General features: G+C 39.5%; 1 protein-coding gene across 12 annotated transcripts in view; it reads right to left on the minus strand.

Annotated features, from left to right (window-relative positions):
- Window positions 1–18,387, minus strand: part of lpin1a (lipin 1a) — an 87,395-nt gene that overhangs the window by 51,280 nt on the left and 17,728 nt on the right. For 9 of the 12 annotated variants that reach the window (XM_061244123.1, XM_061244128.1, XM_061244127.1 and 6 more), the window contains 2 exons: window positions 14,467–14,562; window positions 7,893–8,194 (listed from right to left, as the gene is read on the minus strand). In XM_061244123.1, coding sequence (XP_061100107.1) covers window positions 7,893–8,194; window positions 14,467–14,562 — 398 coding nt within the window. Of the gene's footprint in view, window positions 1–7,892; window positions 8,195–14,373; window positions 14,563–18,387 lie in introns of those variants that run through there. The other 3 variants (XM_061244131.1, XM_061244126.1, XM_061244132.1) reach the window with 2 other exon arrangements.

Here is an 18,387-nt window from a genome sequence, read left to right on the forward strand (position 1 = left end):
TGCGAAATTGTCTGCCTCTGTTTTTTCACGCAACTCTTGAGCATTACTTACTGTTTGATTACACGTTACGATCCACGCCTGTTTACTGACCATCGACTATTGATTTCTGTTTTGTGACCTTCGTTTTGTTTCTCGACTACGTCCCCGCCTACCGTTTTTGTACTTTTGCCCCGCTGATTGTTTCATGGTTTCGACTCCCGCTTCGCCCACGACTACGCCTCTGCCTGCCGTCCGCCTGTTCATCTGCCCGGCTGACAGCTCTCCTGCTACCGGACCTCCCTGCACGCCTACCGACTACGAGATTGCCTCTTCCCTCGGCACCGTGCTTTTTGTTTGTTTTGTATTTGTTTGGCTGGATCTTCGTGTATGGACTTTGCTTGTATTGACTACGCTCCTGGGACTCGTCCCGAATAAAGCCCTAACGGGACTTTATTTTACTATTGTTTCTGAGTCGTGCATTTTGGGTCCAACCCCCACGCACCCGTCTCAAGCAGGGTCAAGCAGGGTTGTGTTCTTTCCCCCACGCTCTTCAAAATGTTCTTCTCACTACTACTGAAGCATGCCTTTGGGTCCTCGACCGAGGGAATCCATCTCCACACAAGGTCTGAAGGAAGGCACTTCAACATCGCCGCCTCAGGGCAAAAACCAAGGTACGTGACGTCATCATTGGGGACATGCTCTTTGCAGACGATCACAACTAACTCGGAAGACCATCTTCAAAACCTGATGGACTGCTTTGAAGGGGCCTGCACAGACTTTGGATGCAACACTGGTATATTTTAATCTATCAAACTATCCTTTGTAGACTGGCCATGTACAGTGAGATCCAAAAGACCACTAGTGAAAATCTTCTATTTTGCATTCTTTTCTAATTTAATACAAACTTTTTAATGACTAATTTTACTAGTTCCTATTATTATTAGCTTAACAATTTTAGTGAAAAATTGAATCTTTGAAAAAATTACATTTCAGAATTTCTTAGTATTTGGTATGTCTACCTTGTGCTTTAATTGCAACGTGCACTCAGGCTGGCATGGACTCAAATCCTGATGTTTCATGTTATCCAGGCATTATTTCACAATGTTCCAAAGAGAATCTTGTGATGTTTCTGAATGCTTGACTTTTGTAAGTCTTCAAGTGCCCCCATAAATGTAGTTGAGGTCAGGTGATTGTGGATTGTCCAGCACTCCTTTGGTCTTCGAGTAGTTCTTGCAAAGCGTTGAAGTAACTTTCTTTTTTTTCTTTTTTATCCCTTCCTCTGTATTTCCAAACCACCCCCCAGATTTTCAATGTGGTCTCAGAGTTTCATAAACTCCTAAAATCGCAAAAGTGGTTGCACTATGGTACCTGCTGTCCAAACAGAGCCAGGCAAGATTAGTTTGTTCTATCAAGGCCCATGGTCCTGAAACGAGTTACAGGCTAAATTAAAACTTGAGTATCTCATCTCATTGCCAGATTTTAAAAGAGGGACAATGGATACGTTGTCTCTGACCTGTTCTTGTTTTAAACCCTGAATTATTTAACACGGTCTTGTTTATGTATCTGATCATGTTGGTTGTTTTATTGTTGTGTACTCTTATTGCTATTTTCGTATGCCTTTTTATACAGTTTTGGCCCTGCCTTGGCCATTACATTACATTATTGGCATTCTGGCAGATGCTCTTATCCAGAGTGACATACAGTTGATTCGACTAAGCAGGAGACAATCCTCCCCTGGAGCAATGCAGGGTTAAGGGCCTTGCTCAAGGGCCCAACAGCTGTGCAGATCTTATTGTGGCTACACCAGGATTAGAACCACTGACCTTGCGTGTCCCAGTCATTTACCTTAACCACTATGCTACAGGCCGCCCCTATGTAAGGCCATATCGTGTAAAAGACGTTTTAATCTCAATGTGACTTCTTCGTCAAATAAAGGTTTCATACAAAAACAAAAGTATTTATATACGCCGACCTATATCAGATTTGTTTGTTTTATATTACATATCATGTAACTGGCACTTTTATCCAAAACGACTTACAGTGGATTAGACTGTGCAGGAGACAATACCCCCCAGAGCAATGTGGAGTTAAGGGCCTTACTCAAGGGCCCAACAGCTGTGCGAATCATATTGTGGCCACACCAGGGATCGAACCACCGACCTTGCGAGTCCCACTCATGTACCTTAACAACGACATTACAGACTTATAATATTTTTTAACCTTAGCATGCATATTACAATATTCAGCCTTATTACTCTCAGTGCTGTCCTTTTATATATCCTATACAGTTTAATCTTTTTATGTATAACTTTATTCATTCACTGTGGAGACTGTTTTCTCAACTTACTTTTCAGCATCTTTGGAATTAATTTACACTCTGCATCAAGTATAGCCCTCTTGAACCTGCCTCACTTTTCATTCACAGTCCTGCAATCAAGAAAGCTTCCCAGAAATGTGTTATGTTCATGCATTGAACATAGGGAGAATTTAAGCTTGTAGCTATATCTTTCACCACAGCACTTAGTAGCTAACCTCGTTAGCGCTGGCATCTTGTTTCGTATTGTTCAATCCGTCCACATGAAGTTATCAAACTTTACAATATTGTTGCTTGCAATGTTACATTCCTCTTTAGCTTTGCAAGCAAATATCAATGCAAGCGGATCAAATTACTTTCACTCTTACATCTTTCTGCCTTCAAAGTGTGTCTCAACCGCATTCTATGAAGACATATAACTAATCAGGCAGCAAGGCATCAAGTCAATTGACTTCGGTTTCTGACACAGCCAGAGGCAACCGAAATGGAGCAAATCAATGGCGGAGCAGCCGGAAATGCGTAGGTAATGTGATGCTACCAAGCGGACAAATCACAGATGTTGCAGTCTGCATTGCCACGACGTGTAGTTACATGTAGTTGTAGTTAGGAGGTGCACGTCAGGCTACGCCGTAGCCTATGCCATAGGGAACGCGGCTACGCAGTAACTACGCCGCAGGCTCTGTGTAGATTCAATGCAGAAGTATAAATCAGAAACTTTCTGAAACCCTCATCTTCAACTACAGAAACTGGTTGCATGTCCTTCACAATCATTTCAGTAAGGCTCCTGGTGATACGGACAGCTCTTGGGGAATCACCTAGATGAAATAACAGTATAATTAGGTCTATAGCCTATAGACTGCCTATACATTTTAGAGTTACACAAAATTGTTATAGCCATTTTCACATTTCATGTTTGAGGTAGCCTAGGCTATAGCCTATATAATAATAATAATAATAATAATGATAATAATAATAATAATAATAATAATAATAATAACAACATTAGGCGGCACGGATGGTGCAGTGGGTAGCACTGCCGCCTCACAGCAAGGAGGTCCTGGGTTCGAATCCCCGTAGGCCGGGGCCTCTCTGTGTGGAGTTTGCATGTTCTCCCCGTGTCTGCGTGGGTTTCCTCCGGGTACTCTGGTTTCCTCCCACAGTCCAAAGACATGCAGGTTAGGCTGATTGGAGAGTCTAAATTGCCCATAGGTATGAGTGTGTGAGTGAATGGTGTGTGTGGCGATGGACTGGCGACCTGTCCAGGGTGTATTCCTGCCATTCGCCCATTGTATGCTGGGATTGGCTCCAGCCCCCTGCGACCCTGTTCAGGATAAGCGGGTTCAGATAATGGACGGATGGATGGATAATAACATTATTATTTAATATTGTATTATTATTGTTGTTGTTAAAATAATAAATTGTATGTCAAGTTTCCATAGGTGGAATTTATTATTTCAATGTCTCAATATCAGTGGAGGCTGGTGACTTCCAGAATTGAGGCCATTTTTTTCCGCTTGCTCACTTCACTCGCGATGGAATGTTCCCTGTTCTCTTATCTGTCTTTGTGCTGGCCAAAGGCATACTATTTGGAGTGTAAGCTACAGTCAGAAAGTTCTGGCTGATGAAATTCATTGTGCAGAGCTTAGCCTTGTGCCTTCCTGAAGAAATGACATTGCTGTAAGTCTATGAGCCTGCCTGATAATTAAGCTGAGAAATGACATTTGGATGTAATATAAATGCCAAGTGAACATGTGTAAAAGGCAGGAATTTTAATTATGTAGTTAAAAACAATTTTGTTTAGCTTACATTTTTCATTCTTCTACAGCTTCAACATGTAATCACCAATTTAATCAAGTTTAGCATATAAAAAAGATAAGATAACACTTTCTTTATCATATGTAGTTTTATTCAATATATTTAATATAAAATATGTAAAAATATGGTTCCAGTTGGCTTTATCTAACGTTAACGTTATCCACTAGAGGGCAGCACTCTATTCGTATTTAGAGTGAATTTCCTCACAGAGCAACAATTCAGTAATTTGATATGGAAGATTATTAAATTGACTTGTAATAAAATGAAATGGACTACATTAAAAATAAAACTGTTCAATAAATCCCAAATGGTGTCTAACATGACCTATTGAATGTCATTCTCACTCCCTAGTATCTGGAATCTGCATATCTCCAGCCCAAGATCTCAAATAGCGCCAGAATCTCGCCGACTTCCGAGGTAGTTTTAAGCAAAAGTGTTTGGCCAAATGAGCTATAAACTCCAGGGATGATAGCCAGGGGTGTTGTCTAAATTTCCTGAAAAGCACAAGTTGATGGGACACTCGTAGCCACTATGGCGAGTGTTTGTTTGACTGAAGTGACTAGCGAATTCTCAAAATGGCTTCTGTGTTGAATAGGAAAGGAAAGGACAGTTGATTCCAAATGAACCAGTAGCATGTGATTGGACGAACAAAATGTCAATCTTTCAGCCCTGGACACAATGCATGGTGAGGCCAGGCCTCCGTTGCCCACCCATTTTCAGTGATCTGGCCAATCACATATTGGCATGAAAAAAAATGCATTACATTGACTTCTATGAAAAGCGAATTTCCTAGGGGAGGCCTGGCCTCCCTTAATACAAACTGATAGGGAAATCTGGCCTGTTGCTTTACAATTGCAATATTGGGTTTTAGCCATGGGAAAATTTAGATTTATGAACAAAACTAAAATAATATGAATATAAAAAATAAAAAATATGTTTTTTGTTAAAATAAATAAAATAAATATGTTTATTGTTTTTTTTAAATCTCTCTCTTCTCTCAAATTATTGGGGAGGCCAGGCCTCCTCCACCTCTATGGAGGAGCCTCCACTGCTCAATATAGTCTAAGCTATATTTAACCAGTCTGTCTGCTAAAATCTAATGATACCCATTTAGCCTACAGTTTGAATAAAAACCAATGCTGAAGATCCGATTTGACTAAAATAGTAGGCTAATCTACCCTATATTGTACCTGGATATACTTGTCCTCCCTGAAAAGCCTCGTCAGTGAACTCTGTCTCTGTGTTGGCAATGGGCGGGGGCTTTCTGATGCATCCCCTCCGGCTCCGCCCTCCTCCTCACGTCTTTTCTTTTCCAGTTCCTCATTCTCTGTCTTGTGGATGTTTCGAATGTGCTTATATAAATTGGTTGTGTTTCCACAATACCGAACTGCCTTCCGACAGATGTCGCAGTGTGCGACAATGTTGTTCGCAGGCGTGAAATAGCCCCACACCACGCTTCGTTTCTTTTCAGCCAAGATTGATTGGCGTCGACCGTTCTGACTGACAGGCAGGCAAGTGTGGGCAGGCAGCTCTCTCCCCCTCCAGGATAATCCGGGGATGACCCGCCCTACTCTGCCTCTTATTGGCTTAGGTTTAGGCATGAGGATTGTTGATTGGTTATGGTCAGCCAAAGTGTTAGGCTAGGATTGGCTAGGCACAACAAAAAGAGAGAACTGGAATATCGATCTTTTCATGCTAGAATCGATCTTCAAAAGACTAGACATAGTATCGCAGTATCGATATTTTGAGATCGATCCGCCCAGCTCTACTGCGTAGACTCAACGCAGAAGTATAAATTAGGCTTTACTCTAGCCAGTACTAATCTTAGCTCTCTGTAGTGGCATGGAAAGAAAGTTGTAACCAGAGAAACAGAGTCTGACAGAGAGCATTTTTAAATGAAAAACTTTGCTAACTTACAAGGCTTCGTAAACTTGTTGCTGGTGCTAGCTTGGCTGCATCAAGAGCAAAGTATGCATTACATTACATTAAATTACATTATGGGCATTTGGCAGATGCTCATATCCAGAGCGACGTACAGTTGATTAGACTAAGCAGGAGACAATCCTCCCCTGGAGCAATGCAGGGTTAAGGGACCTTAACCACTACGCTACAGGTATGCCTTTGAATGACAAACAAGCTTACTTGCGTATTACAGGAAGCGCTGGGTAGATTTTTGTAGTAGAAACGAATTGTGAATGAAGCAACTTTAATGTATTCACGTTAGCTAGCTAGAGAAAAGGTGGATTCCAGATTATATGTCATACCACCCTTTTGAATGCAAGACTGGCAAACGCGCATTTAGAGCTAGAATAGCTGACTTAAATCAGCAAAGAGCAATTTGCAAACTTTTGTGACAAGGCAGAGGAGGGGAAATCAAGATTGGCTAATTAGGACTATAACATAGCACTCTATTCCCATAGAGGAAAATTTAATAGTCTCATATCTTCTTATGAGCAAACAATTATACAACACCATTCTCCAAACAATGTGTATTAATATTGTAAAAACTATACTGATACATTTTTATTTGTTATTTTCAAGTTTATACTGGTAGACCTACAACACAAAGTCTTAATTAGTGAGGTTACCGTAATAGCGGAAGGAGGATGCTATAGGGTCGAAATCCATGAAAATGAACCGTGCATGAACAGCGTAATGTTGCGCAACAAATAAAATGTTTTGCAATACGAGATTAATTGGACTGAAATTTATTTGGGCTTAATAACTACACTACATCCTCAAATATAATTTCTTTATTAAACTTGTCAATAAAAGTAGGCTATATCATAAGTTTGTGATGTTTGCAGACTAATTTTCAAAGATTATTTCAGTTGATTTTGGCAACAGTGACCCTCAGATCGTAGCCTAATATTTTATTAAACCGGTAGATAAATGTTTGTCCTGAGGACTCAAATTTTTTACAGCAGGCTTAAACAAGTAAACAAGCTTGGGTAAGAGTTGACATAAGAAAGTGCAAAAAAGAAACATTTGGAACTAACTAGTTCACTTCCACCCTGCACCTCAACAAATAAGAGTAGACATTAGAAAGTGCAAACCAAAAAAAAACATGCATTATGTGGTGGTGGTTCCCAACCCACTCCTGGGGACCTCTAGCTGTTCCATGTATTTGTTCAATTCCACCACCATTCTTTGATTAACTAGGTGTCCTGACTGCTCTACATCCTTTTCATAAATCTAGAAAGCGTCACATGGCATAAGCCATGCTTATGTGCACTGGTGCTTTTCCCATATATGTCTCTGTCGAAAAGAGACCGTGCTGTGTCTAATTATTCTAATTATTGGCATTTTCTGTAAATGTAACAAAAGAAAATACATTATAAGTCATTGTAAAATGTCACGGGACGAAAGTAATAATGTTAGTTTTGTAGCTCCATGGGACGTTATGGTCTTTCTCCCCCATGGCAAATCAACCTCCAAGGGGAGCTGTAGATTCCACAAAAATATACAGTGTTTTGACACTGACCCCATCACTTTTGGGGTGACTGGCTGAAATCGCTAGTGTCATGACTGTTACCCATACAGTACATCCTGACCTTAAATCCCCTCGTATTAAAACTAAGCTGCTTTCATGGGGAAAAACTGAAATGTGACTCCGGTCACAAGGCAAAAGATCCAACTGCAGTTATATGGATTGGTTTCTTGTTTTTTTGTGTGTGCTTTTTTAGCATTTTTGCCCATCCCTAAAGATTCAGCCTATGTGGTACTGTGTGTCTGCTAACAAGCAGCCACCTTTCCCCAGTGTATGGCTGAGTCACTGACCCACCTGGTGCCATCGGGCTCCTTGTCCTCATCAGAGCTCAGGTCGATAGGGAACATGTCCTCATCTTCTGAGTAATCTCCGTTCTCCTCCCGTCTTACACTGTCCACCTTGAACTTCCTCCGGCGTTTCCTCCTTTTCTTCACTGCCCCATTGTCTCCCAGGGACTGCAGGCACCCCAGGGTCTGAATGGAGGACGCTGTCACAGGGTCAGCGTGGCGGGCCAGACCCTTTCCCAGCTGGGACCCCATCAGGACTGCACCCTCTGACATGATGGGAGAGGTGGCCAGATATGAAGGTACGACTTCCTGTACAAACAAAAACCACAGAAAATCACTCTGTGATTTGAGATAAGTGGATTCACGAATGCAGCATTTTGTTGAGCATCATGGTTCATGGTTATATACCTCAAAATATAACCTGTGAAAGATTAACCCCTTAAGTCCCAGGGCTGAGCTGGTGTGGGTTTCTTTGCATTCATTCTATTTTTTAATGGTGGAATTGTCAATCCCTATGGTACCAGTTGAAAGAATTAAAACTCATGGTTGTATCTGTATAACCTAAACTTAAGATGCCATTGCTTAAGCAACAACACTTCCTTATTTTGTCACATGTGGGTAGCAAAACAAGCATGGGGGCACCTCGCCTTCTCTGCATTTTGGAAATCCATATATTGCACAAAATAAGGTAATGTCAGTGTCCTTTTCACAGCAAGGGTCCAGCAAACCAAATGCATAATAATGCAATTCTAAAAACTTGGAGAAACATTGATAGAATATCCATTGTCTAGAATTTCTCTGGAGGAATTATCGTTATTTTCCATTTTGCCATTGCATTCTTCTACAAAAGTACTTGTACATAGGAGTGCTATTACCTATGTTTTGTATATGCTCTCTCAAACAAGAGCCTGTGTATGAGTTTATATGAAAGGTATCGGTCATGCATTTGCACAGTAAATCCGTGATCCCCATCCATGAGCAAAAAATACAGTTTTACAGAGTAATTCCGACTCTTGGTAAACAAATCCCAAAGGGACACCAGAATTATGCCTGCAGTTAAAAGGATTCAAGAATAGTAGGCATTTTATTTTGGGTATGTCATTTTCAAGCTAGGGCAGCATGGATGGTGCAGTGGGTAGCACTGCCGCCTCACAGCAAGGAGGTCCTGGGTTCAAATCCCCATCAGCCGGGGCCTCTCTGTGCGGAGTTTGCATGTTCTCCCCATGTTTGCGTGGGTTTCCTCTGGGTACTCCGGTTTCCTCCCACAGTCCAAAGATATGCAGGTTAGGCTGATTGGCGAGTCTAAATTGCCTGTAGGTATGAGTGTGCGAGTGAATGGTGTGTGTCCCCTGCGATGGACTGGCGACCTGTCCAGGGTGTATTCCTGCCTTTCGCCCAATGTATGCTGGGATAGGCTCCAGCCCCCCTGTGACCCTGTTCAGGATAAGTGGGTTAGGATAATTAATTAATTAATTAATTAATTTTCAAGCTTGTATAAAGTAAAGTGGCGATACTTAAAGGTACAATAGGTACCATTTTAAATCCCTTCCTATCATTGAAAAAAGCTCACTAACATGTTGACTCAGCCTATGTTTATAGTTGTTAAATTTGTTTCAAAATATACAGTAAAGGTTTAAAAATATACAGTTGATGCACCGACACTCTGTACCAAAACAGAGTTCAAGCTCATTGGTTGCAAATTTGTTCTAATTGCCACAGCCATTGGCATGTGGTGGGGGCATATTCTGAAACAGGCGCAAACATAAACCCTGCAGCTGCAACATTAACAATGGCGGAATCTACCTACAAGTGATTGTTAGATCCTACATCTCCTGTGGTTAAACCAAAGAAAAAGAGACTGTGTGCGTGGCAACAAATCTTGAGGAAAGACGGAGAACACTGCAGGACCAAAACAGATTTTAGAGATAATCAATCATTTCTGATTATTGACACAGATTTGCTCCATATGATTCACTGAATCGATATTTTGGTTTTCTCATTAAAATCCGCCCACTCAAAAATGAAGGAAAAAAAAAAGAGCTTCAGGCCGCGGCAGTGTTGTTCCAACAATACCACAGAGACATTCAGGAGAACTTCCCAGATTAATTCATTCAGTTCAGGGATTTCATTAAAAATCAAGAAAACACAACTTCCCAGGCTCTTCTTCTGATGATTAAGAGTCGAGACATGAGCTCAGTATTTCCCAATGTCAATACTGCGTTATTTAACACTTCCCGTCACAAAGGCCTCAGGAGAAACTTGCTTTAATAAAGAACTGTCTCCACACTACTATGGGCCAAAACAGACTAAATTCCTTGGCCGTAATGTCACTTTCAAGTGACATAAAAAAGAGAACTTGACTTTAATACTGTCATTAAGTATTTTGACATGCACAAAGCACAAAAAATAAATCATTTTAACTTGCTAAACTCTAAGCCAAAATGTACATAAAAAATGTGTAATGTAAATGTAAATGTTTAAAATGGCTATTTTTTTGTATTTGTGAACTTTGTGGCTGGTAAAACGAAATGTACCTACTGCAAATTTGTAACAACATTACACAACGTTTTTGTGTATGTAATAAAAGGGGAAGTTTTATGATATATTCCAGCTTACCGTATTTAATAATCATTTTTTGCTTCATTATATATCTTAAAATAATATTGAAAATAACCTGGATTATTTTTCCAAAATCTGACATGCGGTATTCTCAGTCTACTTCACACTCAACCTAATTTCACTCAACTATTGTAGCTAGTGTAGATCCATTCCTTATCCTCTACTCTGTGACTAGAGGAAGGAATTTAACTACAATAGTTTATTTTTCATTAAAAGTCATGTTATGGCCTGTAATAGCTATGTCGTGTAATAGCTATGTCCCTACAGTTGTACTACTTCCATCTAGTGGACAAACAGTGCAACTGTAAATGTTGACGCCCCTGGGCGCATAATGTCTTAATGCAGCCCTGACTATAAACAAAACAGAGTTAGGAAAGTTAGCTTGCAAACCAAGAAGCCTAATCATCATGCTTTATTAATTAATTGTCACGATTAAGGAATTTCAAACCTCTCTTCATGGGTCTGAAATGATTCATGGCATTCAGAGATTCTATGGACCATGGAGAGTGTTAGCTCCCACTATTCCTGCTAAAGTGCAGAGGACAACTCCACAATTTTCCCATTGATGCTTCCGCACAGTGCTATTGCCAGGTCATATTCCTGTGGGGAGCAGAAGCCACTAACAGAAAGTTAACTGACATTGGAACATGTTTGTTTCACTCTGTCCTCTGCGCATTCCTAAATGCATTTGATTTAATCAACTGGGCCAACTGGGTACTTTAAACGCTTTCTATAGGCTAACTCATGACGTCCTTCAAGAAGGGAGAGTGACTATAACAGGTTCCTCAGTTTCCTCAAAAAAGTTTTGTAGCCATCACTGGGTTGAAAACATAGATGTAGCAAGTAAAGCCTAAGAGGTTTTTCCAAACCTCATAACGTTTGTAAATATGGTTGAAAGTGACAAACCTTACACAACACCAACTAACATTCAGAACTCAAAAGAGGCAATAGCCAAATACCTACAAAATTACCAAACTGACAGCCCCATGGTCCCATTCCTCACAGGTGATTGGCTAGACTTACTGACCAATGTCATAAGGAGAGTCCTAAAGAAAGAGGTGACAGACACACTCACAGATGCAGTAAAACTCTCACAATATACAAAAAGCAGGTCAATGGAGCAGTCGTAAGGAAATGCGGCAGCTCACAGGTTGTCAGCTCGTCCAGAATGTGCAGCTGCCCCCATAACAGCTTGGTCGACAACCTTCTTCATGGCTTATGAAGGGTAAAGTCATTACATTCGGTGGTGCCAGATTACCAAAAGGCAGCTCCCCATTCTCATGCTCGGCAATAACATAGGCGACCCTGGAGCGTTCGGTCGGGAAGCTGTTGGGCTGTAACTCCAAGATTAATGAACACTGGGACAGGAAGGATGCTCAGGACTATTTGCAGATAAATAAAAATCGCAATAATAATAAATAAATAAAAGTATTAGTTTATAAGTTGAAAAATATACTTTTAAAGGCTTTTAAATTCTTTAAAGGGATTAACAAAGTGAATTATAGGGGATTCTTCAGGGTGAATTCGGCTAGCAGAACAAGATGGCACAAATGGAAATTGGCAAAGAAGAAATTCTGTACAGATATTAGGAAGTATTTTTTCACACAGCAAGTGGTCAATATGTGGAATACCTTGCCTATACATGTAGTGGAGGCAGAAACACTGGGGGTTTTCAAGACCAGGCTTGATACGGTATTAGATACTATTTAGCTTTCAGGCCAATTACACAGTAGGTACACTTAGGGATAGGAAAAGGTGAGCATTGCTGGGGTGAATGGCCTGTTCTCGCTGTTACCTTATGTTATGTTATACATTATAAAGCAATTTTATGTCCTACTGACATGGATCCAGGATATGGTTCCTCCATACAACCAACTGATGTAGCAAGATGATACACCTGGACTGACTCAAGTGAACACATATTTCAACAAATAAATATCAGTTGAAAGTAGCATATCTAGACCTAATCCAAGTCTTGTGAATAAAATGAGGAGCTACATGAGAGGTTATCTACTACATAAACCTGTTCAATCTGTAAAAATTATAGTTAGTTTTAGTAGGCAGGTGTCCACACTTTCACCAATTAGGAGCATATTGATTCAACTCAGGCTTTAATTTGATCATTTAACACTTTACTTATTTTTGTGCAGTTGTTTTCAACATAGTACAATTAGCACAATATGAACATGGGGAATTTTACTCTTCATGGCATGCATAACTATATCTGACATAATGTGGCTTACATAACCCCTCAAAATGAAATGAAGCACCTAATTAAGCCAAATTAACGGCTTGTTAAAATTCTGAGATTGCAATTGTGGTTGGAACAAAAACCAGCATACACAGGGGGCCCCCAGGACCGAGTTTGGGAACGAATGTTGTGAATCATGAGGCGTGATAGCTAATATTCACCTTGAGAAATTTCTTTTTTCCCGAAATACAAAGGATATCTCCAAATGACAGAGCTAAGCTTTCCACTATGGCCAGTCACGCCAAAATGCAACGTGGCATGACAACTACAATTTCTCTACAATTTCCCTTTATGAAAAATTACACTCTGCTGCCCCCTACTGTCGGAACCTCACAAGTATTTCACACAGGGTGACAGAATGCTTGCGGCAGAGGCAAAACATCAAATTAAAACCACTGTATTTACAACATGGTAGAAATATTACATTATGCTGTAGCTACAGGGTTGCAATTCAGCGCAACCTTACTGCAGTGGTGTAATAAATTAAGCAATAATGTTTTGTGAAAACCTAACTTTCACTTGTAGACCTCTTTCTGCAAGATAAAATCCCAGTTATTTCAAAGCAAAATACATGCAATTGTTCCTTTAAAATACAAAAACCTTCCAAAAATTATACCTACAGTCATGTTGGAACAGCAAGGCCAATTCCTTTGTTTTTGCAATACATTGAATACATTTGAGATAAGATGAACACAAGAGTTCAGAATTTCAGCTCTTATTTCTTGGTATTTACTCCTAGATGTGTTAAACTACTAAACTTCTTTCTCCACACTTTGGCCTTTCCAAGGTTCATCTCAGTCTCAAAACTTTGTTCCAGAATGTCTGTGGCTCATCTCTGTACTGTGCAAATTCTAATTTCACCTTCCGATTCTGACTGCTGATGAGAGGTTTGCATCTTGTGGTAAAGCCTCTATATTGCTTCTTCTTTGAACGGTTGATTGAGATACCTTCACCCCTGCCCTGTGGAGTTTGTTTTGATGTCATTGACTGATGTCTAGTGGTTTTTCTTCACAGCTCTCACAATGATTCTGTCATCAACTACTGTTGTTTTCCTTGTTCAACCTGTTCGATGTCTGTTGTTCAGTAGGCCAGTGGTTTCCTTCTTTTTCAGGACATTCACACAAGTTATTGTACAAGCTATTCCCAATGCTTTTGCAATGGATTCTATGCTTCAAAATGGTTTGCTTTTCTCCCTAACACATCTCTCTGGTCTTCATGTTGGTTTATCTTTTCTAACACAAATGCAGTCTTCACAGGAAAAACCCAAGGCTAAAACCAAGAGTAGACATTTAGACTATTTATTGTTTAACCAATCAATCTAACAGGACACATCTGGGTCAGTCACATGTTCCAATATTTCTTCTCACCTAAAAAGTGGGTGGTCTGATACAAAAGGTGATATATTCTAAGTTGTTTAACAAATCTAGGTAAAATTACCAGGAAATAAAAGCTAAAATTCGGATCTGTCATCCGAATGTAAAGCTTTTGATCTCAAATTCAATTGTCTTCAGTGTATAGCAAAAACAAAGGAATTGACCTTGCTGATCCAATACTTTGTGACAACTGTGCACAAACAGATTAAATGCAAATACACATTTCAAAGTCTTGAACAAATTACTTGATATACTGCCCATCCCTGGATTGGGCTGTCTCCAATAACCAGACATCATGCCATAAAAATGTCCAGCAAGGATGGTCTCAAGGGAAGCACCTGATCATTCTCTGTCTCCCTCACGAAGAAGGCCTCTCCGTTCTCCCCCAGCTTCATATGTAAACTGACAGGCTCCCCGTTGATCTCTATGTCCACCTGGTCAGGCAACACGAAAGTTTAACGATTATTAGAATGTGCAAATATTCCTGAACACTGCTCAATATGAAATAACAGCATTTACTCTACACAACTATCAGCGCATATGATTCCTGAAAACCTGTTAACATTATTTATACTGTCAAACTAAACACCATCCTGGTTTCATTTGACATTTGGGTGTTGACTCTCAATCAATGGCGCTGGAATTGGTAGTGCTGCTGGTGCTGTAGCACCACCTGGGAAGAAGTTTGTGGTGCTATCATAGCCCAAAGCACCACCTAGAATTTCCATGGACAGATATCTGATATCATATTGAAATTAACAGTGTTTTTGTATTATAATGGAATACCTTAACAATAAATTTAATGAGCACTACTCCTCATTTACTATGTGGGTGATTCTCTGAGATGGGTGCCTTTTGGGTCATACCATTTTTGAAAAAGAAAATGCCTCAAATAATTGTATTTCTGATCACTACATCTGATAGTGGACTACTTAAACCTTTGAGAAAATACATTTTCCCACCTCAGGCACAAAATCCCAGTCATTACTAGGCATTTCCTTCTCACTAAAAGTAGTTCTGAGTTCAACTGTTCACAGACAACTTGGACCCTGTGTGAATATGATTTGAAAAGATATTCAAGTAAATTCTTGTAGAATCTTAATAATCAGACGTCCCTTGTTTAAGATAATTTATTCTGAGTAGAATTTTTATTTTAAAATGCTCACCATTTGACTGCCAAAGCAGGTCATGAGAACTTTATCTAACATTGGCCTTCATATTTTATCAAAAATAAGCATTAACATTAACATTTGATTAGGCTTTCATATCTTTTCTGATTATTCTGTAAATTGTACACACAGTTCAACATGCATTTTTACAATTCTTTAAAAGATAGATTTAGGCAGCTAGCTAAGTCGATCGGTTTTGCTGCTAACATTACTAGCTAGCTAACTATGAATAGCCACAGTGTTAGCATTTGTTACCATGCATGTCATGACTAGAATAGCGTTAACCTTAACAAACTTACCATCCAAAGTTTTGTGGGGTAAAAATACACAATGCCATTTTCTTCTGAGTAAAGCTTAACATTACTGTAGACAATGTCGATATTAACGTTAATGAGCTACACAAGTAAATGAGCCAGAGGGTGAGTGCGTAGAACAATCAGATTATCAATGTTGCTTTAACCCCGAAGTACCGTCCCAGCCTGATAACCACTTTGACTACGGGAAAGCCCACACACTGGGGCACAGTCAACTGTCGCAGAGCAGTTACATTTATAATGAATAAAAAACAGTCCTCCTTTTTTTCTCGTACTTGCTCAAAAACTGGAGGTTGTGGTCGTTACGGCGAGACAATGTTTCAAATAACAGCATATGTCACTTGAAATAGCCTGAACTTGGAGAACAATATAGCATGTAGCTATTGTACCCTATTTCTGTGTTGATCATATTGACTCTTTTTATTGGTGTTAAAGAGCCCTACCCTCTGACTGGTTAGTGTAAATTCACAAAATCGACTGGTTGAAAGGTTGGTTGGGAGAGAGAATGCAGTTATCATAGTTATGTAGCAAGGTAAAAAATAAAAATAAATAATAATGACTTCTTTCTAGCAAATCATTATAATTTTGAAGATTGTATGATGACATGGGGACAACAGGTTTTTTATATTTATAGCAATGATCTTTTCTGAATTTGAAGAACTTATGAGTTTTTCTGGCGGCACGGATGGTGCAGTGGGTAGCACTGCCGCCTCACAGCAAGGAGGTCCTGGGTTCAAATCCCCGTCGGCCGGGGCCTCTCTGTGTGGAGTTTGCATGTCCTCCCCGTGTCTGCGTGGGTTTCCTCCGGGTACTCCGGTTTCCTCCCACAGTCCAAAGACATGCAGGTTAGGCTGATTGGAGAGTCTAAATTGCCCATAGGTATGAGTGTGTGAGTGAATGGTGTGTGTGCCCTGTGATGGACTGGTGACCTGCCTTTCACCCAATGTATGCTGGGATAGGGTCCAGCCCTCCTGCGACCATATTCAGGATAAGCGGGTTAAGATAATGGATGGATGGATGGATGAGTTTTTCTCCGGCTGTTGAATACAAAGCGGTCCAAAAACGTGCACATAAATTAAGTAAAGAAGTCACTCTGTGATGACGTTTATGGCTGCGTGGTCACGTAACCACGCAGTCAGCGTCATTAAGATTTGGGTCGTCCCAGCTTCTATGCTCACAATGAAATAACAGAATAGGGTTTTTTTTTCCCCAGGAAGACAGTTTGGTGAGGAAAATTAAGTATGCCTCTGACTCAATTGGAAAAAAGCAATTAAGTGTACTTCTAAAAAGTATACTTCGTAAGAAGAATATACTTTCAGTATGCACATTTTCTACTTACTTACGTGTACACTCAAATGCATTTTTGCTACAAATGAATACAAAATAATTGTAATCAAATTATATTTAAGCTATATTGAAACACATCTAAAAAAATGTATTTAAATAAATAAATATTTTACCAGCTAACTTCACACAACTTGTTATACACTTGAAATATGTTTTTAATATTATTTTAGGTGTATTGACACGCATAACAGATGTACAGTAGTTAGGACACACCTTGACCTTTCTGGCTTTTCTGATTTCATTTACTCAAACAATACAAAATCAAAGTGTAGATTCTCAACTTTAATTAAACCATGTTTTATATACATTTTGGTTTCACCGTGTAGTAATTTGAATGGATCTCTACTGGAATTAGGGATGGGATTAGATTCAGCTGTAAATAAAAAAATAAAAAAAAGAATAATAATTTTTTAATTTACTGCTGAATCTAGATGGACAGACATCTCATCTAAATCGCACGCCCACTGGTGCGCAATGACGTCACGTCTCACACGCCCACTGGTGCACAATGACGTCACGTCTCACATGCCCACTGGTGCACAATGACGTCACGTCTCATAAAATCTTGTTTTCCGTTAAGTGGATGGGAAAAAAGCAATTTTATAATTTTTGGGGAATATATACTTTAAGATGTGTTCATATGGTTATGAAGAATTGGCTAATATTTATTTTGATTTCAGCTTTAAATACATTTAGATTATATTCCCAAACAAAAATATTTAATTTTATTTAATTTGCAGTGCTTTTAAAAAGCTAGAAGGCCAATGCCTTGGTCAAGGGCAATGGCAGGACTGAATATACCTAACCTGATGTACTGTATATGTCTTTTGATGTGGAAGGACACCAGAGAACTAGAGGAAACCCACACAAATGTAGGGAGAACATACAAGCTCCACTCACCAGGACTTCAACCCGGAACCTGTTTCTTGCAAGGCCACAGACCACCATGCCGTATATTTATGCACCTCATTTATAAGGCACCGTTTAAAAATATACTTGTAATAATGTAAAGCTCATGAGAGGCACTGGAAATTGGAAAACTGGATAGAGATTGTTTTTGGTACTTAAATCCACACAGACATCTTCTCATGGATATCAGGAACTAGAATGAAACACTGGAAAGGTGTGCAATATGGGACCTCTAAGAAATAAACTAGTTCATTGATTTTCTTGAAGCATACAGAAGCACAATTTAAACTGAATCCAGTATATGTTATTTAACTATGTTAACGATGAATTTCATTCAATTTAGTATATTTAAATATACTGTCCGTATTCTTTAACTACTTCAAGTGTGCTATTAATGCACTTTGCTTGGAGAACTCATTTCATTGTATTTACAGTAAGTTGTGTTTAAGTCATAATTCCATTGAATCTACAGTATTTAAATAAACATGGCAAGAATAAGTGAAGATTATTCCTAAGCAAC

This window comes from Conger conger, chromosome 5 (genome assembly GCF_963514075.1).
Source record: "Conger conger chromosome 5, fConCon1.1, whole genome shotgun sequence".
In the NCBI taxonomy this organism is placed as follows: Eukaryota; Metazoa; Chordata; class Actinopteri; order Anguilliformes; family Congridae; genus Conger; species Conger conger.